Source organism: Drosophila arizonae, chromosome 4, assembly GCF_054131065.1.
Source record: "Drosophila arizonae isolate 15081-1271.41 chromosome 4, UAZ_ARI_1.0, whole genome shotgun sequence".
NCBI lineage: Eukaryota > Metazoa > Arthropoda > Insecta > Diptera > Drosophilidae > Drosophila > Drosophila arizonae.
Genome location: NC_142924.1, coordinates 15,555,034 through 15,581,862, shown reverse-complemented (window position 1 = coordinate 15,581,862; position 26,829 = coordinate 15,555,034). Strand labels below are relative to the sequence as shown.

Here is a 26,829-nt window from a genome sequence, read left to right as displayed (position 1 = left end):
TTTTAAATGCGTTTAAGTTAATTTTATATGTAATATAAATATATTGTGTATACTTACTGATTTTGCTTAAATTTTAAAATAAAATAATCTACTAATATTGTAAGTATTGGTATATTTTATACAGCAAGCTTTTGTTATTTTTCAATTTAACGTAGCCACCCTACTTCCCTTTTTCCATTTTCTACTGTGCTGTCGTTGAAAATACAGTTCCTCCAATACAATAACAAGCGTGCACACGCACACACACAAAGGTCTGATTTTTGTAACTGATACGCCGCAGTGTTGGGTAATATTAAAGTTGCTTTTCCCCATTGCTTTGCCTTAAAGTATTCTCGCCCACATGTTGATTTTGCCATGGCTATTATTCTTCTAGCCCATATATCTGTACTTTTTTCCATTTTTAATTTGCGAGCATTTTGTTAAGCTTTGCTGACCGGCTGGCTGGCATGGCTCCAAGAGTCAGCGAACCAGATATACCCGCCAACTAAAACTATTGCACCTTCACCTTTAAATGCGATTTTGAAAATGTATGAGCAGTTCCAAATGGGCTTACAGTCGACTCGAGTGGGGCGCAATGAGGCAGTTGGGCGTGGCGGCTGTCACTGCTTGGGTTTCCTGCACGTTAAGTTGTAGACTACATTTTGTACGGCTATATCAATCTATGGGAAGCAAACAGCATCTACTGTTGCTCCTTTCTTACGCTAATTGACAGCATTCTTCATGGAGTAGAAAATGAAGCAATAATAATGCAAAATGCCGTCTGAAAACCGTTGCAAATCATTCTGAGACGCACGCCCAAGTTTGTGCATCGGTAATGAAGCATTCGCCAGTCGCCAGTGACCAACGGCCAACGGCCAACATTTTGGCCAAACCAAAGTTCGTCCATTACCATAAACGGCAACCCGATCAATTTGGACACGGATTATTGGCAACTATTTAGCCAGATAGACAGACGGACGGGCGGGCGTGCAGAGAAGTAGAGGCAGGCAGGCAGGCCTGGCTAGGCTCTAGCTGGCTAAAATGGCCCCTAGCTGCCTGCCACTTGTCTAAGTCGTCAGGCTGCCGTAAATTGAGCTTTTGAGTTCGTCTTTGGGCCACCGCCCCGCCTCGCCTCGGTGCGACTGCTGGATTGGCCTGAATGTGTGTGCAGCATGTCGAAAATGCATGTTTCCTGATCGTAACTCTTCGCTCAATCTGTGGGTCCGCTTCTAGTTCGGCCTCAACTTTAACATGATTTTCGACTTGTTCGTTAGACATTGCTAGTGATGGGCGCGTGACACGGCAATGTGATTGCCGTGCACTTAACAATATGCCATAATAATAATGATGCGGCTTTAATTAACTGGAGAAATAAAAAATAATTATTGTGTTAAGCTAATATTATTCCTATTACTAATTATAAACAAAAAATTTTTTTTTAGATTAACTTATTTTTTATTTGCTTATTTTTGACAGTTTTTATCGATTGAATCGATATTAATCACAATTGACAGCAATAAGGAATTATCGTTCAGTTCGCGCTCATCTCTAAGTGCAATTCACTTGATCAGGTAGCTCGCCAACTTTGTTGGCCGTTGATTGGTTGCTCATTGTCCAGCTGTCTCTCTGCGTGTCCGTCTGACTCCTTAACTGACTTAGCTAAACTCCTTATTTTGATTGCCAAGTCGTAAAATGATGGATTACCGAGTTGGGATTTATTTCTTGTTACGGTCATAATAGATTATCTTTGCTCACTCATTGTCAGAGCTGTTGAGCCGAGCCTTCGAGTCGCGTTTCGCATCTTCTTTCGACAAATGCTCGTTAGGCTCGCCTGGAATTGCCTGCCTACCGTTTGGAGTTTTATGGCAGCATTCTGTCTGCTGCGCGGGCAGGAGGGGTACACAAATCTACCATGATGATATACAAGGTGGTTTCTGTTGCTGCTGCTTAATCACTCAAGTCTGGGCTAGGCTTAGGAGTAGGGCAATGCTGCGGAAATATGATTAAAACTATTAAGAGTAACGAGTAATGCAGTAAAACTGAACTGTTAACTGAGCAAATGAATTATACAAGCTTAAGGCAAATGATTATTATAATACACAGTGCGTATATACTACATACATACATATGCATACATACATGCATATACACACATTCATACATGCAGGACATTGATAAACACTGTGCAGTGCTGCAAAGCTTGCTGATTGATTACAGTGTTGTAAATGACGATAACAACTTGATTTGATGAATAGAGAAAGAGAGTGCGTAATTTATTTGGAAAATAAGAGCTGCAGTTCTTAGATTTCATATCGTTGATAAATTAGCATATCCTTAACCGTAGTAGGCGGCATAATATTGAGGCGCGGCCACGTAGGCAGCAGCTGCGGGTGCTGCCTGAGGAGCTGCGGCTATGAACTTGGCATAGGCTGTGGGCTGCACAAATCCAACGGCGCCTGCAGGATAATATACAACGGTTGGCGGCGGAATGGGTGCGACGGGCTGTGGAACACCAACAGCTGGGCTTGCGGCCGCTGCCTTGGGCACCTCCACTTCCTCGGCGGCATCATCGATATCCTCTTGGGCCTCACTGTTTGCGGTAAGGCGCGCCGGCTTGGCTTGCAGGCGTGCTGGAGCTGCCTCTGGCGACGCTGGTGCCCTGTACAGCTGTTGGGGCTCCTGCGCTGCAGGAGCAGGCGCAGACGCTGACGCTGATGCTGGAGCTCTGTACAGCTGCTGTGGCTGCTGCGCTGCCAAGTTCAGCTCAGCAGGAGCAGGCGCTTGTGCTGGTGCTCTATACAGCTGCTGTGGTGCTGCATAGCTGATCGCTGGCTGTGCGCTCTGCTGCTGACTCTGCGTCGCTGGCTGATAATTGTAGCCGGCCTGCTGCTGCTGCTGCTGCTGCTGCAGCTGCTGTTGTTGATAACGGCGACGCTGCTGCACATCCGCCTGAGCCAGGCTCAACAGGCAAGCGAGCGATACGATGACAACTGGGCTAAGTTTCATTGTTATGACTGTGGCTGACCAACTGACTGGATTGCGTGGCGTCATATGGTATTTTATATGTTGCAGCGGCTGCTGCTTAAGATGCCGAGCGCGTGCTTTGGGGGAGGCGGCACACGACCTCCCGTCCAACAAAACAAAATTGACATTGACCCCAAAAACAAACCCCAAAGCTGAATTGTTGCATTCGCGTTTTGCAGTTGAGCGATGCTTGGACTGCGCATAACCCAAATCCAACAGCGAAAACAGTACAAGTAAAAGCGCAATGATGGACTGGATAATGCCCTGTATATGGCAAAATGAATGACTACATGAATATTGCTCAGTATTTTATTAATAATTATTATTTTTGTCTACTACAAAAATTTGTTCTTCTTTATAGATCGAAAGGAGATTGAAGAACAGCGCAACATGGGAGCCAATAAAAGGAATCTCTATTTAAATAATATATCATTAATAATTATATTATAAGAATGATGCATTATATAATAGATATACAACGAGTTGGTAATTAAGTGCATTTAGCGTTATTCGCACATCATTTCCCATTGCTCGCTAAATTTGTTTTATTACAGGGTATCACAATGCATATATCACACGCTCGCAGCGCTCGTCATTCCTGGCCGCAGCGTCTGTCTGGTCTGTCATCAATATGCAGCGGATGTTCTAACATTTTATTGGGCTTTTTTGGCCCGTTGCCCACGTGTTGCTCGGTCAACAACAGCAGCAGTAGCAGCAGCAGCAGTATTTGGTGTTTTGGATAATCAATAGATGGGAATGGTCATGTAGTTTAGTCACGTCCAATGTAACACTATAAATTAGCCCATCTGACATGGGGCGCATGTAGTGGATACGATTTGGAGCTGGGTTACACGGCCAGTCCCGAGTACAGGGCGACAAATGCAGGTGACAAAATTGTGGAATGCAAAGCAAACCATATAAATTGCCGATTAACGAACTAACTAGGTATTTTGCATATATACGAAAGTCGAACTCTCTTAAAAGTAGTTGAAGGATAGAAATGATGTGATATTAGAAAGTCTTTTTGAACGTTATACGTTATAGACTTTATGACCAAATCATATGTATTAACTGTATTTAGTTATTTAAAATCTTGCATTCCTTGCGAGTCGTTTATCTAGTTCAGCAATTATTTAATTTAAATTTAAATCTAATCAATACAAATTGTTTTGAATCCAATTTAACGCATTTTGGCAACACCCACCATATAAATCCAAGTCAAATAATCAATTACTGTATATTTCATAGCACCTGCATAAATTTGCCATAAGTAATATGGGGCCCGCCTTTGGGGACTGCTACGAACGGGATGAGAAATGCGCAATAAATCCAATGGAAATGGCGGACAATTGCCATGGAGATGTGCGTCTAGTGTAATATTTACAAGGATTTCAATAAACCAAAGAGAAAAAAATAGACGCAACAACTAATTGTTGCAATTAATTTATTAAATTACATTCGACACTATCCGCAGCCAGCTGAAGCCAAAGACGCAGCGAATGGCCACTGGCGCAACGGGAGGCTATGCGCACTCACAGGCGGAGACTGGGGCACAGTAGTCACTTGGACAAGTGGCCTGTGGATGCTGGGGACAGTGGATGCCTGACAGTTTATGGGCCATAAATGAAACTGCATATGCAGCACATTTAAGCTGTAATAATGTAGAGTCATGCGCCTCTAATGGCTCTGCTTAGCGAACACAGCTAACAAATTTGGTAGTAACTGTACTTTCGATTAATGAGCGCTCTGCTTTTAATGATCATTAGAATGTAGCATAGTGATGTATGTAAATAGTTGCCATTGCTTTTCAATATTTACTGTTATTGGCAGTAGCTAAAATATCCTCGAATAGATTTTCTTATCTGTATAACTTGATTAATTGAGATTTATTTGAATCAAAGTTTGTAATATAATGTATTTATAACTGGATCTTATAGATAAGAAGCGCAGATAAAAGACCTACAAGTAAATCTATTAAGCTCAGCTTAGCCTAGTATTTAGCCAGAGTTAGAGGAACCGTCAGTTGAATTAATTTCAGCTCGTAACTTTACAGTTTCCTAGTTCCACAGAACCGAGCCAAGATACCAAATTGGTAGCCAAGTTTTTTAATTTAACCAAATGCCACATTCTCTAGCAGCCAATTGAAGAAAAGGAAATGCAAAGAAGAGAGAAGCGAGACTTCCATTTAAATGTAGAGGAAGATGGGGCAGGAGAGCGGAAGGCACTCACTTCTGGGAAGTGCATGGAGCAGACGTCCATTAGAAATGGGCGAGACATTCGTATCTATTGCCAAGAACTGGGCGTCATATTTCAAAAGACAGTCGCGGCCAATGGCCACGCATGCGTATCGAAAGTTTCTCGGGAGTTTCCTAGTACCGGGCCACGGATCGGGGTGGGCTCGCTGCGGGAATTATGTAGATTGCAGCCTGGACCTGAGTGTGGAGCATGGATCGTGGAGCGTGTTTGCGGCGCGTTTACAATTAATTTTCGACCAGGTCTGCTGGACTTGGTAGCTCAAGAAGATGAAGAAGCAGAAGAAAACCAGACCGGATCGTTGGCATGGGCGAAAAAGAGTTTCTCTAATGTTCGCCCGGTTTTGCATGTGTTGCATATACACATACATATATATATATTTTTTTCTCTTGATTCGTTTTTTTTTTTGTATTTTTTTGATTTATTTTTGCTTTTAGTGTCTTTTATTTTATGATTTATACGAAGTGCAACAGCGTCTGCTCGGTCCGGTTCTGCGTATTTTCTTGACTTTGGCTTTGGCATTGGCATTGGCGATTTTTCACCATTTTCATCGTAGATCAAAATTAAGTGATTTTAATGATGAAATTTATTGGCGCATTTATTTGTACATGATTTGGAGCAAGCCAAACTGCCTAACCTGGCTAACTGGCTAACTGGATCCCGCGGGGCGATCGACCAATAAATATGTTCGACATGTGACAGATTTTGTTTGCAAGATAAACGATCCAACTCCATGGGCTAGTTTATCAGGCTACCGACTACAATGGGAGGTCTATGTGTGTGTGTGTACTTTTTTTTTAAGATCTCAAAGTATTTTATTTTTGTACATAGGGAGACTTAGCTGACTGATTGCTAATTCTTTAATGGCGTTAGATGAATTTTCGCGGCTTATAAAAAAATTAATTGAATTTTATTTATTAATTTTTGTTGTTAGCTTTATGTTGAACAGATTTTAAATAATCATATAAAGAATTTGCTACAAAGTTTTCTATACATATATTTATATTTTATATTTTCAAGTGAGATTTTTATAGTTTTGCTGACTAAGAGTATTCTGTTAAATGTTATTTGTTAATTTTTAAGAGTATTATTTTATAATAATATTAGAGTATTATGAGTAATTTTATGATTTTTTTTTTTGCTCTTATTTGTATGTGTTATTTTATTAATACTTTTTTACATTCTCATTAACAATGAAACATGTTTATATTTTAGTCATTTTTATCAGGAATCTTTTTTTTTTTTTTAATATAACACATATATACATATATACACATTTTAATTAAAATCTTCTTTATATATATATTTTAATTATTAGCGCTCTTTGAACTCGTGAATTGGTTCCGTCGCTTCTATCGCTTCGGTCCCAGCATAGACCACATTATGACTACCATAAACCACACCTTGAATAATTGAACTGAGGACATTTTTTAATTACTATTTATACCCACTTTTTCGCTATATGAATTCGCTTCATGGCTAGACGTGGTCTGTCACATTATAAATTAATTATGAATATATATATATATTTTTTTTATTTATTCATTCGGTTGTAATTGAATGCAAAAGCAAAAATTACCGTTGGGCTGAATACATTTTTAATGTTTGTTTGCGCGTCAATTTTTACGGCTTTGCACGCCAAATAAAAAGTCGACTTATTTACATATGTATATGTATATAGCATACATATACATACATATATATAATTAATTATAAAGGGATTGCGAGCAACAAAGTTGATATTTGTAATTAAAATAAAATGTAAATACGCAAAGTTTGCATAAATTTATCAATAATAATTAATAGCATAATTGCATAAAAAGTTGTATGCAAACACAGAGGCATAATATTAATAAATTAATTGGCAAAGGGCTTAATTATATTAAAAACCATAAATAAATACGCTAGCAAACACTCGACTAGCAGATACCCGGTATTTTCGAGCAAGGCAGGTAATACAGTCTATGTTTTATATATAATATATTCTTGTTAAAAATTTTACATGATCTATATTGAAACTCTTACATTTAAACGTAAAATATGAAAATAAATAAGTAATACAAATTTGCATATGCATTCCCTTCAATATTTAATATATTATTCCACTTCTGGTTTTGCCTGCATATATTCTGCGTTCGATTTGTGATAAATTCCATTATAATAACTCAGTTAAGCAATTGGCTCTATTACAGAAATCTTCTAGCTAGGATTGTTCACCTTGCCACTTGCCACATAAGTCGAAGCTTCAAGCATGATTTGCAATAGATATTATATTAAGAGATATGTATATAAAATGAAACTAATAAAAAATTGTGTTTTTTAATGAGATAGTGTTTTTGCTCATGTTCGACGCATTCCACGCGTCATCATTTGGCCCAACAATTAATAATGAAATTGTTATTAAATGACTCTTTTTTATGCAAAATACTTTGTCATGTAGTTAATGTTAGAAAACAAGAGAAGAAGACCCCATGGCAATTGTGATTGGATGCAGAGTCTAGACTCAATTAAGTTTTGATTTTTCTTATCGCTCGATTGGCATTTCTTTTGCCGAGCCATGGGGTCAGGGACTCAGTCAGTCAGTCAGTCAGAATCAGTGCTTGAGTGCTACGATTCGACTATGAATGCCTGATGATTGTCTATATAGATTTACATATATATTTACATATGTCTGACTATGTATGTGTATAAATATGTATGTCACTTGTCTCGACACTCAGAGTGGGGTAACCTGTCAGGATGTCTTCGTTTTAGCCTGCTGCTCAGCTAATCAAATCAAATTTGTAATGAGAGAGCCACAGCATCTGGTTTATGTTGCCAGCCAGAAAATCAACTTGAAAAGTCAATAAAAGCGAAGTTAAAACGAATTCTAAGTACACTAAAATTAATAGAAACAAACATCAAAAAATAATAAAAATTTTAATTATTATTTTTAATAAATTAAAAGAAGAAATCTCAATTTAAATTTTAGCTTAATAATTCATTATTATTATTTTTTTGTTTTGTTCTGCCAAGATATTAAATGAAGAAATTTAATTCATATTAATTATTATAAAGTGGTTAAAAAATATAAAAAAAAATATATATGAAGTAGTATTTTATAAGTTTAGGCATTAAACTAGCAAATGGTATATATGTATACACAAGAGATGGGAATATATTGAATGAAAATTGATTTTTGTATATTATCATAAAATAAAATATTAAATAAATTTTCTATAATTTTTGAAACTAAGAACTTTAACTTATAGTAGGTTTTAAATGTTTGTATACATTTTTTTTAATTGATTTTATATTATTCACTCTATACTTTCCATACAATTAAAGAATTTATTTAAATAAGCGAATTCTTTATATAACTGATTTTTAACTTTGATCTATTTAACTATGTATCTTAAATATAATTAAAATATATAGAATTTATAGTTCAAATTGTTAACTATTAAACTATAAATGGACCCTCTGCAAAGAGTACAGAGCCTCAAAAAATGTTTGCGTGCTTCAGGTTGAAACCGCATTTGCCTTTTATTTGCTTAAATGAGTTTCGCTTTTGAGCTTGTGGTTAGCGCTATAAAAGGAAATAGGAGATAGGAGACAGGAGATAGGGGAAATGCCTCCAATTGCTGGCGCGTCATGTGAATTACGAGTTGGCATTTAACTAACCTTGAAATAATTTTTCAATTCAATTTGATTTGATATATATGTATATATATACAGACTTTTGTATAATTTTTTATTAGCCAAAACGAGTATACAAACACACACAGACACACACACTCATACATTTGGAATGGAGTTTATTTGGTCGAAAGTCGTATACGATGTGAGGAGTTTGTTGAAATTTGATACCTGGCGGAACAAGAGCTGCGGCAGGCAACCTGTTGCCTGATTTGTTGCATGTTGCTTGCTGGCAATCAACAGCTAACAACTACAGCTACAGCAACAACAAGCAGCTGCAACAACTTGTTGTTTGTCGCCAAATGCTGTTGTTTGTTGCCCACGTGGTGTCATGAACCCGCCAATCCAATTCGGTGAAAACTCAACGAGCCATTTTATAAAGTTCGGGTGAAATTTTCTTGTGGAAAGTCGTGGCACGTTTTTCTCACGACTCTTGAAAATTGCTGAGAATCTCACACAGCAGCATTCAGCAGGAATTGTGTTTCCTTTTTTATTTGTTTGCTCTATTGATAAATAAGGTCATATACAAAAAATAATTGAAATTCTTCAATTGAGAGTTTTTATAGGCAGCTAGACTAGAGTTTTCTAGAGTATAGATAGAAGAGTTCAAGTAAATGTTTGTCTTAGCTTACCTGAGACTATGGAATTCGAATGGATATGCAGATATATACAGCACATACATACGTATATTTATATCAAAGTATTATTAACTGTTCTTCGCATTATAAACTTAGCTATTATTCCCAGCATTATGCCTGCGGCTGTGGCTGAGCATGCAGCACGCTTTTCAAGTTGAGAGCCACTCGATGGGCGATGTCGATGGGGCGACAAAATTGTGGGCAAGTGGTGCAGCGCAGGTGGTGCAGAACAGAGCCCGACAGCCCAACAGCCCAACACCAAATACAAAACTCGAATGTGGCTTTTAATTAAGAAAAGTGCAACAGAACGCTGAAGATGACGACGATGACGAAATGCAGTAAACCGGAAACAGGCAAAATGTCAGCAGGAACCCGGTGCGAGGCACGAGCTACAATGGTTGGCTGCTTGCTCGCTGGTCTCTGGTCTCGGAACTCGGATCTCGGGTCTCTTGGTCGGTTTTAAATAACAAAGCTGGCAGCGAGGCAAAAAATGAAAATAAAAAGAGCGAATGACAAACCAAAAAGCCGACGCACTTGAGTTAACACGAGGGACACGTGTCATGGCAAATGGGCCTGCCAAGTGGCTAATTAGGGTTCGCAAGGGGGTTCAACGTGATTAGACCGCACAGAAGTGAGACTACATACGGATATATTTATGTATGTATATGTATATACAATATATAGAAACATCAGCTGCAAGTAAATCCAGCTGACAGCTCAACAACCAAAGGAGCATTCGAGTTGTTGTTGGCTCTCAGAGAGCTTCCATCTCTTCCATCTGTGGCTCAGTTTGATACAACTATTGATAGCAATTATGTAAAACAGAATTCCAGACAATTTCACAATTATCGCATGTTTTGTATACAGAAATTTGCAAATTCCAGCAAGTTGTTAAGGAAACCCTCTCGAGAAATTGTTAACAAGCACGCAACTGCATCGAGCCCCCCTCGTTACGGCTGGCTAATTGAAAAACTGCGTGCCCCTCTATACTAAACCTGATGTATTTATGCCTCAGTCTGTCTGTATGTTGGTGTGTGTATGTGTGTGGTCTTATCACTGACAGTTGTCAGTGGCTATAACTGACACCTAACACCAGGCCATTTATGTTGCAGCTAAGAGCACTGCCAAATCCCCAATCTCCAGCCCCAGCCCCAGCCCCAGCTTATCGTGCCTCCTGTCAGTCTGTTGATGCAACAGCGCGAAATGCACCTTGACAACATTTGTCACCGATTTCCCAGTGCTAGGCCCGGCTCTCCAAAGCCTGATTGGCGGCTGATTAAAGATTATAGCATAGCTCGCACTAAACTTTGATAAAAATCGTTTGATTAATCATTAAGTTAATGTCTATGTGGAATTGAAGTTGCATATGATCAAAGCTATTTACGAAAGTATTATGCAGCTAACTGTCTGAGAAGCTGGCTGTAAATTTAGTTAGGGGGAACCTAATGATCTTCTATGAAAGTTAGAATTTATAGTCAAATTGGTATTATTTACCTTCATTGATGATTAGTGGGACTATATGGAACAAGTTTAATGAATATGTCCAAGGACTAATCGAAATTCCAGTTGGAAACTTTTAGCACCGTACTCTCAGGAAAAACATCCGTACTCAAAAGAAAACCCAGTCAAAGCTTAATTTATAGTAATTTAAAATGAGTTCTTGAGCAAATTCTCAGAGCATAAACTTTATTGTATACAGAATATTTAATGTAGCTAAAAACATGTAGGCGACTTAAGAGGCGTGCTTAAAATATATTATAGTTATATATATATATATATATATATATATATATATATATATATATATATATATATATATATATATGTATGTTAAACGAATTCAAGATCGACTGCTCTCAAGCTGCGACAGTAAATACACTGTGGTGAAAATAGAACCCATTAAATATGCGTATAATCACAATTGGGCGCGCCCATAATCAGCCAACGATTGTGTAAAGAAACAAATGAGAAGGAGCAGGAGGAGTCGCAGAAGCTTAGGCTGCTCAGGTGAGCGCAGGTGATCAACAGTTGTTGCATTCGAGCTGCGTCATTGATGGACTGCAATTGCGTTCCACGTCACGTACAGCCGGACGAACACACACACACACTTACCAAAAGGCCGACTGAGTCGAAGAATGGAGTGGAAAGCCTAGAGCAGAGCCCAGAGATGACGATCGACAATTGAGCGCTAATTAACGCCTCATGGCTGGCCAGGCAGTTGCAGATCTAGCTGGGTCCACGTGTGTCAAAGGCATTCCGGGCAGGCGTGAATTGAATTCCCCGCTGCCGCGACTCCTGCTGCACGGGCATTGGGCATGGCCAATGGGGTAACTACTTCATTGGGCTTTGCGAATTTGATTTATAGCTAGCAGCTAAATTAAACCTGTGCACACAATGAATTGCAGGAATGTCGAGCTTGGCATTGCCTGGGTGCCTTCGGTGCTCCCGGTGCCTCGGTGGTATTCTTGCGATTAAGTGCTTAGCTCATTAGCCACAACAATGCGTTGGTATTTGGGTTAGCGGCTCCCCACTTGCATTCCAGCTAACCTAATGAAGCTAACGGTAAAGATCTATGCACTTAGCAAAGGCGGAAAATCCAAGACCAATTAGGAGAAGAGAAAAAACTGTGAAAGCGTAAAAAATCGAGACATTAAGTTGATTGATGAAGATTATGTTCGAGGAACCTGACTACTTACAGATATGCTCAGGAATTAAGGTATTTAGAAATTGTTGGGAATTACGGAATTGTGGATTAATTAAATTATTAATTACAGAGATTAGTTAAAAGGAGGAGGAGCAGGAGCTGCAAGACTTAAGAGAGATTTAAAATTGCGTTGAGAGAAATTAATTGAAATTGAATTGCTAATAGATTATTTTAGCACATATATTTTTATTTTGCAGTAGAAAATAGATTTGATAAATAATTTTATACGTTTTGAATAAATTATTTAATTAATTTAATTTAGTAGAAATTAAATTATTTTAGTAAAAAAATAGATTTAATAAATAATTTTATTAATTTTTAATACAATGATTTAATATATATATATATTTATTTTATTTTGCAGCAAACAATAAATATCATAAATAATATCAACTATTTTTTCTAATTCAGTATTTTATTTATTTATAAATTTATTTTTCAGTATTTTCTTTATTTGTCACGTTGATTTATTTATATTTATATATTTATTAATCAGGTGTTTTTTATTTTGCAGTATAGTTAATTAAATTCAAATTCGCGCCGATAGCCATCGAAGTCTATAAAGAGTCGAAGCCATTCTTTGCTATTTGTCGGTAGACGTCGGCTGCTGATTATCTGTGGCCGCAGCGATTTATCAAAAGTCCTGGCATCTTCGCAGTCGCAGTTGCAGTCGAATGACAACTGCTGAAATGCAGCTCCATCAATGGGGAGACAAATGCTGCTGTTGCTGGGGCCAGTTGTCAGGCGATCAATTGCGACTGTTAACACTTTATCAATATCTGAGGAGAGGCAGCACAGCAATTGACTTAGAAGGCGGTTTGCTTGACTGAACGGCATCAAGGCGAACCACCGACAGCAGAGATAATACGAAAAAAAGAGAGACAAAAAATACAAAAGGAAAAAGTGCAGGTGCCAATGAAGAGACCCAGGTAAGCAGTAGTCGAGTGCCGCAGGTATTCGATCTACACAATTCAGCTTTGCACTCTTTGGCTCTTTTCGTCCTCAGCTCAGCTCGGCTCGGCTCGGCGAGATCAGAGCCGTAGCGGTGCGATAGTGGATCGGCGTTTGGTGGCTCCACCTTTTTGTTGCTGTGGCAAGCCGGCAGCGTTTTCTCCTCTTAATTGACGCCTTGATTTGCAGTCAATTCGTTGCAGTTCATTTTGAAGTCCCCCTCCCCCCCATTCCCTTTACAGACTGTCTCTCTTACCGGCTTCATTAATATTTTCTTACTTTTTCTTCTGGCATAAATTTAATCAAATTCTCTTTCGAAACTATTTTTAATTTATTTATATGTTTCGTTTCTATTTTTATCTTTTTTTTTTTGTTGTTGTTAATTTACTCAATTGACCCACTTGATAACTACAGTTTATTTATGAGTCACCCTGTTGTTGCTGTTACTCGCTTGCGGCTTTCATATGGGCTAAACCGACAGCGAGTTTCAGCAAGCAGTCGTGGCCGAGCGGTTAAGGCGTCTGACTAGAAATCAGATTCCCTCTGGGAGCGTAGGTTCGAATCCTACCGGCTGCGAATGGAAAATATTTTTTTTTTATTTTTTAAAATTATTTTTATTGTATTTACTATTTTTACTTACTAAAAGTATAAATATTTTATTTATATAAGTATATTTATTTTTAATTTGTTATATTTCATATTTCTAATCGCATTGTAAAGTGAATTGATTTTTTCAATCATTTTAAATATGTAAATGAAATTTTATTATTACGATTATTACGATTATTTAATCGTATTATCAATATCAATAATAATATAAATATTTGTGTAAATAAAAATGAAGTTAATGTTATTTACAAAATCAATTGAATTAAAAAAAAATATATATCTTAAGTCGTGTGTATATATTTGTGAAATATATTTATGTAACGTAAGCCATGGCTTCTCTGAGTCTGGTCAGAGTGGTGGATTGCATTTTATATTTTATAAAATAATTGTGACCAACTATTTATCGATCTGCGTCACTCTGACCAGACTCAGAGAAGTCGTGGCTTACGTTAAATAAATATATACATAAACTGTACAAACTGTGCACAACTCTTCTAGTGAATGTGACAGTAGCATAACTTGAAAATTGATTAAAGGCGGCTGCATGACAAAAGATGAATGCTATGAGACTCGATGGAAGGTTCTTGAATGCCAAAGACTGAAAACTATGAAGCTTGTTGAAATATTGATTAGTGCACACCAAATAGAAAACATAATCATATCATTCACAGAAATGTATATGTTCTTAGATTAGGTCCTCTAGCGAATTTATGACAGAACATAAATGCTTTGAGACTGCATGACAGAAGCTGAATGATATGACACCCGATAGATGCTACACTACTGAAATTTGTGGAGGCATTGATCATAATTGCTCGTTAAGTAAAAAGCATAGCCACAGGTATGATTTTGAAACTCGAGACCAACTCCTTTAGTGAATGCTACAAATGAAACTTGAAACTTGAGCTACAACAGATGCATGACAAAAGCTGAATGCTACGAAACTCGAAAGTAACAGTAAACATAATAATATGACCTACAGAAATGTATGTGCTCTTAGTTTAGGTCTTCTAGCGAAGACATTTAGCAGAAGCTAAATGCTATGAGACTGAGACAGAAGCTTAATGATATGACACTCGATGGAAGGTCACTACTTGTGGATCAGAATTGCTCGCTAAAAAAAAGTAATAGCCACAAGAATTATTTCGAAACTCGAGGCCAACTCTTCTAGTGAATGTGCAAACGAAACTTGAGACTTGAGCTACAACAGATGCATGACAAAAGCTGAGTGTTACGAAACTCGACGGAATACCCACTTTAATGCCAAAAACTGAATACTTGTCGAATACTTTTACTGATCATCAGCGCTCACCAAATAGAAACATAATATATTATTCAGAGATATGTATGTGCTCTTAGTTTAGGTTCTCTAGCGAATTTAGGGCAGACCATAAATGCTTTGAGACTGCATGACAGAAGCTGAATGATATGACACCCAATGGATGCTACACTACTGAACTTTAATCATAATTGCTCGCTAAGTAAAAGTAAAAGCCACAATAATTATTTTGAAGCTGGAGGCCAACTTTTCTAGTGAATGTTACAAACGAAACTTGAAACTTGAGTTAACAAAGATGCATGACAAAAGCTGAGTGCTACGAAACTCGACAGAATGCCAACTTGAATGCCAAAGACTGAATCCTGAATACTTGTGGAAATATTGATCATCAGTGCTCACGAAACAGTAAACATAATAATATGACCCACAGAAATGTATATGCCCTTGTTTAGGTCTTTTAGCGAAGACATTTAGTAGAAGCTAAATGCTATGAGACTACATGACAGAAGCTGAATGATATGATGATATGACACTCGATGGAAGGTCACTACTGAAATTTGTGGATCAGAATTGCTCGCTAAGTAAACGTAATAGCCACAATAATTATTTTAAAGCTGGAGGCCAATTCTTCTAGTGAATGTTACTAACGAAGCTTGAAACTTGAGCTACAACAGATGCATGACAAAAGCTGAATGCTACGAAACTCAACAGAATGCCCACTTGAATGCCAGGAACTGAATACTTGTCGAAATACTGATCATCAGTGCTCACCAAATAGAATCATAATCATAAGATTCACAGATATGTATGTGCTCTTAGTTTAGGTCTCTAGCGAATTTGGGGCAGACCATAAATGTTTTGAGACTGCATGACAGAAGCTGAATGATATGACACCCAATGGATGTTACACCACTGAACTTTGTAGAAGCATTGATCATAATTGCTCGCTAAGTAAAAGTAAAAGCCACAATAATTATTTTGAAGCTGGAGGCCAACTTTTCCAGTGAATGTTACAAAAGAAACTTGAAACTTGAGTTCAGGCAGACACAAGACAAAAGCTGAATGCTACGAAACTCGACAGAATGCCAACTTGACTGCCAAAGACTGAATTCTGAATACTTGTGGAAGGAAATATTGATCATCAGTGCTCACGAAACAGTAAACAAATAATAAGACCCACAGAATTGTATATGCCCTTAGTTTCGACTTCGATAACTATCTCGATAAATACTTATCGATTCCGATAACTGTTTATCGATTTCGATAACTTTATCGATTTCGATAACTTTTATCGATTTCGATAACACATTGTCAGGCTCACATACGTTATATATAGAATTTTAATCTATAAGTCTAACAATCAATCAAGCTTCAGGCCATCGGTTTATCAACCAATCGGGTTCCATAAGTAATAATCGATTTCGATAACCATTTAGATAACTATTTATCGATTTCGATAAATGTTATCGATTTCGATAACTGTTATCGATTTCGATAACTATTATCGATTTCGATAACTGTTATCGATTTCGATAACTGTTATCGATTTCGATAATTGTTATCGATTTCGATAACTGTTATCGATTTCGATAACTGTTATCGATTTCGATAACACTGTTATCGATTTCGATAACTGCTATCGATTTCGATAACTGTTATCGACTTTTGTCCTCTGATCACACTTAGGGAAGCCCTGACTTACGTTATATAAATATATGTATATAAATACATAATATATGTACATATATTTATATACATAACTGTGCACAACTCTTCTCTGAATGCTACAAACGAAACTTGAAACTTGAGTTAACAAAGATGCATGACAAAAGCTGAGTGCTACGAAACTCGACAGAATGCCAACTTGAATGCCAAAGACTGAATCCTGAATACTTGTGGAAATATTGATCATCAGTGCTCACGAAACAGTAAACATAATAATATGACCCACAGAAATGTATATGCCCTTGTTTAGGTCTTTTAGCGAAGACATTTAGTAGAAGCTAAATGCTATGAGACTACATGACAGAAGCTGAATGATATGACACTCGATGGAAGATCACTACTCAAATTTGTGGATCAGAATTGCTCGCTAAGTAAACGTAATAGCCACAATAATTATTTTAAAGCTGTAGGCCAATTCTCCTAGAGAATGTTACTAACGGAGCTTGAAACTTGAGCTACAACAGATGCATGACAAAAGCTGAATGCTACGAAACTCAACAGAATGCCCACTTGAATGCCAGGAACTGAATACTTGTCGAAATACTGATCATCAGTGCTCACCAAATAGAATCATAATCATAAGATTCACAGATATGTATGTGCTCTTAGTTTAGGTTCTCTAGCGAATTTAGGGCAGACCATAAATGTTTTGAGACTGCATGACAGAAGCTGAATGATATGACACCCAATGGATGTTACACCACTGAACTTTGTAGAAGCATTGATCATAATTGCTCGCTAAGTAAAAGTAAAAGCCACAATAATTATTTTGAAGCTGGAGGCCAACTTTTCTAGTGAATGTGCAAACGAAACTTAAAACTTGAGTTTAGGCAGACACGTGACAAAAGCTGAATGCTACGAAACTCGACAGAATGCCAACTGAATGCCAAAGACTGAATCCTGAATACTTGTGGAAGGAAATATTGATCATCAGTAAACATAATAATATGACCCACAGAAAACAGTAAACTTAATAATATGACCCACAGAAATGTATATGCCCTTAGTTTAGGTCTTTTAGCGAAGAAATTTAGTAGAAGCTAAATGCTATGAGACTGCATGACAGAAGCTGAATGATATGACACTCGATGGAAGGTCACTACTGAAATTTGTGGATCAGAATTGCTCGCTAAGTAAAAGTAATAGCCACAATAATTATTTTGAAGCTGGAGGCCCACTTTTCTAATGAATGTTGCAAACGAAACTTGAAACTTGAGTTCAGGCAGACACATGACAAAAGCTGAATGCTACGAAACTCGACAGAATGCCAACTGAATGCCAAAGACTGAATCCTGAATACTTGTGGAAGGAAATATTGATCATCAGTGCTCACGAAACAGTAAACATAATAATAAGACCCACAGAAATGTATATGCCCTTAGTTTAGGTCTTCCAGCGAAGACATTTAGTAAAAGCTAAATGCTATGAGACTGCATGACAGAAGCTGAATGTTATGACACTCGATAGAAAGTCACAGCTGAAATTTCAATAACTGCTTCTCGATTTTTATTCCAATGTTATTCTATGTATATCGGTGACTTTTTGTCGATTTCGATAGCTATTTATCGATAAGCGTTATATCTCTATGATTATAGCTCTCTCCCTCTATCATTTGGTCTCGCTCGTTCGGCCTCTCTCGTTGTCGAAATGTTTTTATCCTGCTTCTCTCTTTAGCGATCCTTGTCTTACCTTTTGCTTTTCATATAAATCATATTTATTGTTATTGCGTTAAATCTAATAGGTAAACAAATTAAATATTTTATTGTACATATTATAGTTAAATAAATTTCTCGCTTATAAAGTCATTTGCATTCCTATAATCTTTGCTTAGGTCTATAATTTATTTACTCGCAAATAATGAAAAAGAATGTGCGGGAAATTTGGACCTGAACTATCAGTAGTATTCCAGTAGTTGTTAAGTTAATGTGTGTAATTATATGATTTTACAAGCTGGCGTATAATTCTCTGATCTGTTGCAGCTCCTCAGTTGCAGCTAATGCGATATTGCAATCGCTTCATTCTTGCAACACGTACCACACGCCATTCCAAAGCTATTTGCGCTGCCATTCAAGCTGTAGCTGGATAACAATCTGTGGTTAATCTATAATTGGGCTCATTAGTATTTGCCTTTTAAATAAATTGATTAACCCATCAAATGCAGAGAAGGGGGCGGGGGAGGCAGAGCACAGAAGGAACTAGCCAAGTCTCACTTCCAGCTGCGAGTTATGTAATTACAAGCTGAATTCTCTGCTGCTGCTGCTGCTGTTCAATTTGGATTCACGCGTTGCTCAAGTGGCAACTGTCCGAGGCGAAATGGCAAAAGCTGCCACATGCTGCACAATAATCAACGATGGTAGGCAGACAGACACACGCACACACACACAGTGAGAGAGAAGCCTCTAATTAAAAATAACAGAAAAATATAGGTTACACCTCGACAAAGACCGTTGCATGGTGAGCAGGCAGCAAGAGGCAGCAGCAGCAGCAGCAGGAGGAGGAGCAGCAGCAGCCGCAGCAGCAATATCAGCGGCAGGAGGAGGCGCGCAGGTGTTTGGTGGGGCCAGGCAATGCCAACCAAGTAATGGGAAACATTTTCATCAAAGCAAATACGCAGCGGGCGCAACGAGGGGAGGCGACACGGCGCTGCCGGAGTCTGTGGGCTGGGCAAGTGGCACTTATCATGCATGCGCCAAGTGAAAGAAGCAGCCACACACACACACACACACACAGAGGGAGAGAGATACACGTATACACGAAAAAAAAACGACTTAATGGGCTGTAATTACGTGCTGCAGTTGCATGAAGCAGCAAGCAACTGGAAAAAGGAATGCCCCTAACCGAGACGAGGCAAGGCGAGACGACAACGTCTTGGAGTCTTCCGCTCTTCGACTCTTCGAGTCTCCAAGTCTTTGAGTCTTCGTGTCTCCAGTCTCGATGCGGCCTGTCCGCTGTCTTTTATAGAAAATTAAAGCCTAAATATGCCAGTGCAAAATTTACGATGTGTTTACGATGTCTTAAATTATTGGTTACCCTAATGCGTGGCAGCAACGCGAACTTCATTTACCTTAACTTCTTCTTCTTCCTTTTCTTGCAACAGTGGGCAAAGCCATCGATCCACATCAAATGACAGCCCCTATCATTAAAATGGAAATAGTTTTTTTTTTTTTTTTTTTGAATCTGTGTGGGACATATATATTATTAAGTCTCTTTATCTATCTGTAAACTCATTTGTTGGCGAAATTAGGAAAGCGAAATTTTAATAATAGGCGCTTGCTTAAGAAGAGCATCGATGGCTTTACGTTATGCCAGTTTTTGAGAATCTTAAACAGTATTTTGATATATAATTGATATACAACCGGGAAAATTTAATGAGATAATTTTTTTCAAACTTTGGTTTTATACATATGTATTTGGTTCGTATTAATTATTAATTATTTCTTGAAACTACAGATAATTTTTTCAAAATAATAATACACGTATATTTAAATATTTTAAATATTTTATTTAAATTTACTTATCAAAATTTAACTTGTTTATTTTTCAAATATATATATATAATATTTAATATATATTTAAATTAAAAGCTTTATATTTTATAATTTGTAATTTTTACTAAGTAAGTATTTTATATATTTTTAATTAATTAATTACTTTAAATTTTAAATTGTTATATAAATATTTGACATAGTAAGCGAATACAAAAATATATAAAAAATTCTCGATTGACTTAAGTAGGCCTTGACTTCCATATCAATGAAAATGCCTTGCTGTTCGATAGAGTGAATGTGTCAAGCGCAGTTTGATTAAGAATAACTAAAATAACAAACCTAAAATTTAAAAAAATCCAAATTTCTTGATAACATGGAAAACGAAATGCCCATTGATATTGAATCTGAGAACTCGGACGGTGCAATGACAAGTGAAACGGATAATTCAGAACAAGCAGCAAGTAATATGCCCGCTAAGCATATGCTGCTTCAACAGATATCGATGAGCAAATACGGCCAACTCGTGCAGCAAAGCCGAGAAGAGCTGCTCGTTGAGCAGAGCTCAGGATCTAAGCCAGTACAGCATAAGGGCATACTTGTCGAGGTAGATAACCCCTAAATATATATGTAAGGATAATACTTATACAATGTGTTATTTGCAGAAGGGAATTATGGAATACTCAAATGATTATGAGCTAATCGGAGATTGTGGACCCACAGGAAATGCTGAGGAAATGGTGCATCAGACTCGAGATGAATTTGTCGAGCAATTGTGCTCGGATCCCAAGTACGCACACGTCAAGGGCGTACTTATAGAGGTATTATCTAAGATATTATTATCGATTATATTATAATATAGTTTCATTTATTAGAAGGGAATACTGGAAGACAGCAGTGATCCAGATGTAGATCAAGATGTTTATGTGGAAACTAGCTCAGATCTGGGCTCTTTAGAAAAGGAACTAGAGGAGTATTGTCGAACAACGTCAAAGCGTCCGGTGGATATGCCTACCAGTATAGAAGATATGATGAGCTACATCAATGAGTTTACAGAGGGCTTGAATACCAATTCAGATGTCAAAGATTGGGACAAGTTTCGTAGTTGTATACGTGAGGTTCATGACTTTCACATGAATAAAAAAGCGGAACATGAAAATGTGGAAGAAAATGCGGATGAGCAAACCCATAATAACGGACTGGATCTGAAAAAAGATCTAACTCAAGTCGAGCTGGATATTGTCAAGATGATGCAGCCATTGAATGAGCTCATCCAACGATCACAGAAGCTAACGAATAGCATTGAATGCATTGAGAATAAGATCAGTCGATTAGATCTTAAAGTGGACAGTTTCTACATCAGATATAATGAAAATCTACAGAAAAGGGAGCAATCCTTTGAAGAGATGATGGCGCTGCAGAGATTGCGTGAACGAATCGGCGAGAGGTTGACAAAAATCGAAACGGAAATTCATACATCCAAAACTCTATTACTCCAGGGGCGTGTGCAGAAGAATTAAAAAACAATCATGAAACAAGGAAATGAGGCTCGTTAGTGAAATTGTAGGTATGCTGCCCTTAGAAGAGCATCGAAAGGGTCTCTCTCTCTCAGTGGGTCTCTCTCTCTCTCGCTTTCTCCCTGTTTACCTCGGTAAAGTGAGGAAATCGATAGCTCTTCCATCAGCATCCAGCAATTACACTTATGAGCCCCCATTCCAAATGCAATTACTCTGATTATGGACCTTGTTGTTGCACTTTGCGTATGTCGTTATAACTGATCTGACGAACCAAAGTCTCGTTTAATGTGGGCACTCAAATTCTGTGTATGTCTTCAACAATTTACATTGAGCAATAAATATCGAAATGTTTATGAATTATGTGCTAAATGGTCGTCCACTATGGCGGGGGAGGGTGTTATTATAGGTCTACTAATTAATTGAGGCAGGCACTGAGGCGCTAGTCAAGTAACTCCCTGCTAAACTCTGGGTATTTAACAGTTATATTTTTGCTGTTTGTGTGACTTAGCTAAAGGGGGAGAAGGTAGCTTGAGCTCACTTTTATGACTCTATGAAAGAAAAGCTTTCGAGGAAGCATAGCGTAGCATCAGAGATCTTTACTTGTCTGGGATTTGGAATTCGTTCATCTCTGATTCATATTTGAAAACGTTATCAAGGCCTTGGAAGGCAGTAGTAGAGCGTATTGCGTATTGCTCTACTCGAAAGAGATTTCCGAGAAGTTCTTCAAGGTAGTTTAGTATTACATTTATATTTAAGTAAGGTAAGCGCAGTAACTTTAACAGACTTATTTGAATTTAAATTAAGAAAACTCATCTAGAATAATTTTCCGCTTAAAAAACACTCAAGCGACATCACAGATATTTGAAGAATCTTTAAATATTAAATAGACTATAAAAGCATAATCAAAATTCAGCTAAACTAAATGTCATTAGAAACATTCAGTATTCGTACAAAATTCTTAAACCAACAAAGTGGGCTCTTCATATATACATATATTTTTAGATTCAAATATACAAACTTCTTATTATGCTAGTCTATATTTATATATCGCACGTTGCATATTTATAAAAAATTATTTCGTCTTTATTTCTTTATTGGTTTTTACTGTCGTTTCTCAACTGAATTTGGACATCGATTTATTTGTTTCGGCATGCAGAATTTTGTCCGTGAAATTCTCGCAACGGACTTGTACTCGGGTTTGGTAACGCTAAACCGTCGATATATACAGCGCCACAAGTTCCAGCCGCTGCGTCCGGCGTTGCCCGAGAAAAATGTCGTGCCCCAAAGATTGGGCCTTAATGACTATAGACGGTATCATAAGGGAGATGAGTCTGAGCTCTACACTTACGGGTATGAGCGAGACAATGACGTGGTTGCCCGCCAAGAAGAGTCTGCCCCTGTGGAGTCGGCGACTACCTCGACGGGAATTGCCTAAAAAGTGGCACGCATTCGATGTGGAGGTGCCCGAACATCTGTGGACCCTGTGGGGTGGAGTGCATCCGCGCTCCAGCTGCTTCGACAGCCAGGTGAGGGGACGTCAGACCCTGGCCTGCTGTGTGGTTGCCTGCTGTGCGACGAGCATCTACCGCAGCTTCAAGGAGTGGACGCCCAAGTTCCTCGATGCCATTGTCATCAGCGGCGATAAATACTATCGGGCGAGCATGCTGACTAGCCGGGGCCCGTACGACCTGTCGCTCGAGTGCGACTTCCATGGCATTAACTTCCTCGTCCAGCTGCAGCTGGTGGCCTATGGCCAGCTCTACAGTGCCCCAGCTGGCAAGGTTATGGGTCTCTACGAGGCACTCAACTACTTCTTCACGCGCTATCAGCACGGCCTGGTCAAGTGCCAGGGGCAGCACTTCGCATTCGGCTACTCCTCCTGCCGGGATGGCGGCTACTTTCTCTACGACTGCAGTGCCTGGGACAAGCCTTTGTTTCCCGACAACATGGGCGCCTCCTATGTGCTGCGCAGCAAGCAGCTCCTGCTCCTCGCCTACTGCATGGTGATTACCCTCAATATAAGAAAGGCTGGTATAGATTTTCAAATTTTTAGCGTACAAGCAAATCGATCAATGAACTAGAAACGATTCTCCAGCATTTAGAGATGATTAATTAAGTATGTGGTAGTAGTAGCCAGCCTCAGTTCTTAAGTGAGGGGAAAATAAAGACGGAATAATGTAAAATGAAAGAAAGCGTTTTACTTAGGGATCCTAAGCTCCCAAGATAAATGGTATACATAGAGTTATTAATATAATTCTTAAGTCAATAAATATATACAGATTTCTATAGTATCTATACGTCTTATAGGAAGATCGACTTTCTTTATAGAAACGACAATTATGTAAGATAATGTCAAAGATCTCTTCTTCCTTCTATCTTCCTCTGCTCATCTTACTTATTTTTATCTGTTTATCTATCTCTTCTCATCTCTTCCAAGTTCTCTGCCACTCACCTTTCCCTATTTTAAGCCTTCTCAATTGCTATGATTATATAAGATAATCTTTAGTTTACCTATCTAATGCAAAACTGTCTTATTCATTTTCACAAGGAAGACCTAAGCTGCTTTCTGTTGGCTTTGACTTGAGAGAACTGTTGCCTCAAAGCCAACCGCCAACTAATCAAAGGCTGCATTTCAACTTCTTTGAGAGTCTCAGTCCACAGAGAGCGGATAACCCTTTGGATTGCATGAAAGTTCAAAGAGCTTATCGCCGAGCAGGAAGCAAGTGTTGTTATCTGCAGGCATTCAGGTTTTTCTTACACTCCACTCATTCATGGCATTTCTTGGGGCTGCAAAGCTGCTCGAGTTAGGAGTTGAGAGGAGCCAATGAGTCTGTGTTGTCCCTTAAAAATCTTTCCATTAGATAATCAAAATAGCATTGCATTCAGCCCTTGGCTCATTCAAGAAATTCCAGAGACCAGAGCGAAACCAGTTTTATGTCAAAACCAAAACAAAGTTATTTCCAAGTTCTTTTCCCTCTTATTTCTGATGCTCTGCTACAAAATAAATAAAAACCAAAAGACCGAATGAACAATAAAAAGAGAGCACGTCTACTATGTAAGTACGCAAAATACTACACGGAAACTGTGAACAGGTAACAAAATAAATGAAAACAAAGAGTAGAAATTAAGACAAAATTGCAGTCGGAACCAAATAAACCAAAAATAAGGCGAAACACAATAAAACTGCATTCCAAAAACTCAGTCAAATGTGCAAAAAAAGAGCCAAAAACAAAATACAAAATAATGAAAAAGGCAAGACAAACTTCTAAAAAATGAGAAAAAAAGACGAACAAAAAATCCAATAAGAAATCCGGTTTCGTTTTCAACCAGAACGAGAGTTGGGAGTTTGAAAGGTTGCGACGCGCTGCTCGTTTTGCTCGTAACTCTGCGCTTGCCCATAAAACGGGGCACAGCCTGCATGCAGAAAGATTCGCCGAGTGCTCGTGTGCCGTCCGAGAGGGGCGGTACGGGGGTTGTTTTGAAGTGCTGTTATGAAGAGGGCTAACCAAGCGAAGTTGGCCAAAAAGTGCAAAAGGCAGCAAAACTCTCTGATAAATTGCAGGAGACGAACTTGAAATTTAGATTTCGAGAGCAACCGCAAAATGTTGCCAGAGCGCTGACAGCGACAGCGACAGCGGCGCTGACGTCGAAGTCGGCTGCGAGGCGACGCGACGCAGTTGCCATGTAGCGCAGCGCAGCGACTGCACGCGAACGAACGAGTTGAGAGCGCACATATAACTGCAGCTTGGGGGCGTTTTGGCTTGTATTGGTGAGCCAAGCAGAGAGACAGAGAGAGGGACAACGAGTGCGAGAGAATGAGAGCCAACTCGTTGGAGCAGCGGCTGCTGTGTCCGTGGAGTTTCTTTTATGCACACAAATGCACAGACACATACAAACACACACACACACACTGTCAAATATTATTGCAGTTTTTATTGGCATTGTTAATGGCTGTGTGCGTGCTTCTGTGTGTGTCTGTCTGTGAGTGTAAAGGGTTGAGTGCTGCGCTGTCTGTGTGTCTGAGCTGTGCTGCATTGGTAGTAGTTGCAGCGCCATGCTCATGTATCTCTATGTCCGTGTGTCTGTTTATGTGTATGTGTGAGGCAGGAGCATTTTATTGATTTTTGTGCGGACAAAAAAGTTGGCATGCGATTTAGTTTTTTGGCAACGATAAAATGTGGGGTAGAACGAAGTGGAACGAGTAGAATCGTGGCGGAACAGTTAATGTTACTGCTGGAATCAACTAATGTTAAATAATTTATGGGCGGAAAGTTTATTTGTATAAAGTTTCTTACATGCTAATATTGCCCGCATAATTTGACAGTTGCTTTACCCTATTTCGGCAGCACACCTGCTCTCTCTCTCTCTGTCGCACTCATGCACACGGGCAAGCGGCAGGCAAAAGTGTAACCGAAATATTTTTTTTCTAGAGCAGCCCTGCATATAACTGTAATGCAGGTTGCTCTCACTCTCTTCCCTCTCGCTCTCTCTGATTCTTCTTCTTTGCACTCTCTTTTAGAACTGTAGTTCAGTTCGGAGTTTTTTCAATGCTCGCCAAATAAACTTTTATTAAAGCTTTCGGAATAACGGAAAAACTTAGCTACATTTATAAGCGCCATCAATTCGCACCTTAAGCCATGCCAATTGAGCGGTGATAAAATAGGTTTACTCTACACACTGACAACCTTTTGGCCCACAAATCCCACCACGTTCCAGCGCTCTGTGGCTGTTAGCTGACCAACTAAACTTGGCGCAGCGCCGAGCGACCCGCAGCCAAAAGCCAATGAATAGCCCAGCGGGCAAATGCAAAAATGGAATGCAAAAAACTCTAAAGATGCACACCAAACGAAGTTCGAGGTCATTGCATTGTACACACACACACACACACACACTAAAACACACACCAGCTCACACATAGTACATATACACACATAGTTACAAATAAATAAAACAACAAATGAATCGAGTCCCCCTCGTAACGCTCTCG

General features: G+C 38.5%; 3 protein-coding genes and 1 non-coding gene across 4 annotated transcripts; 3 read left to right on the top strand and 1 right to left on the bottom strand.

Annotated features, from left to right (window-relative positions):
* Window positions 1-2,222: 2,222 nt before the first annotated feature.
* LOC149269197 (uncharacterized) lies at window positions 2,223-3,024 on the bottom strand. Its single transcript, XM_089468725.1, has one exon. The coding sequence runs from the start codon at window positions 2,983-2,985 to the stop codon at window positions 2,314-2,316; it is 672 nt and encodes a 223-aa protein (XP_089324851.1). The 5' UTR covers window positions 2,986-3,024; the 3' UTR covers window positions 2,223-2,313.
* Window positions 3,025-13,721: 10,697 nt separating this feature from the next.
* On the top strand, window positions 13,722-13,803 carry TRNAS-AGA (transfer RNA serine (anticodon AGA)). The gene has a single exon. It is a non-coding gene; the product is annotated as a tRNA-Ser (tRNA).
* A 6,795-nt stretch (window positions 13,804-20,598) lies between these two features.
* Window positions 20,599-22,202, top strand: LOC149269195 (uncharacterized). The gene is made up of 3 exons (XM_089466890.1): window positions 20,599-20,932; window positions 20,991-21,146; window positions 21,201-22,202. The coding sequence occupies exons 1-3, from the start codon at window positions 20,702-20,704 to the stop codon at window positions 21,843-21,845; spliced, it is 1,032 nt and encodes a 343-aa protein (XP_089323016.1). The 5' UTR covers window positions 20,599-20,701; the 3' UTR covers window positions 21,846-22,202.
* Window positions 22,203-22,779: 577 nt separating this feature from the next.
* Window positions 22,780-24,034, top strand: LOC108612562 (uncharacterized). Its single transcript, XM_018005489.2, has one exon. It carries the CDS (start codon window positions 23,114-23,116, stop codon window positions 23,921-23,923), a length of 810 nt encoding a protein of 269 aa, XP_017860978.1. The 5' UTR covers window positions 22,780-23,113; the 3' UTR covers window positions 23,924-24,034.
* The last annotated feature ends 2,795 nt before the right edge of the window (window positions 24,035-26,829 follow it).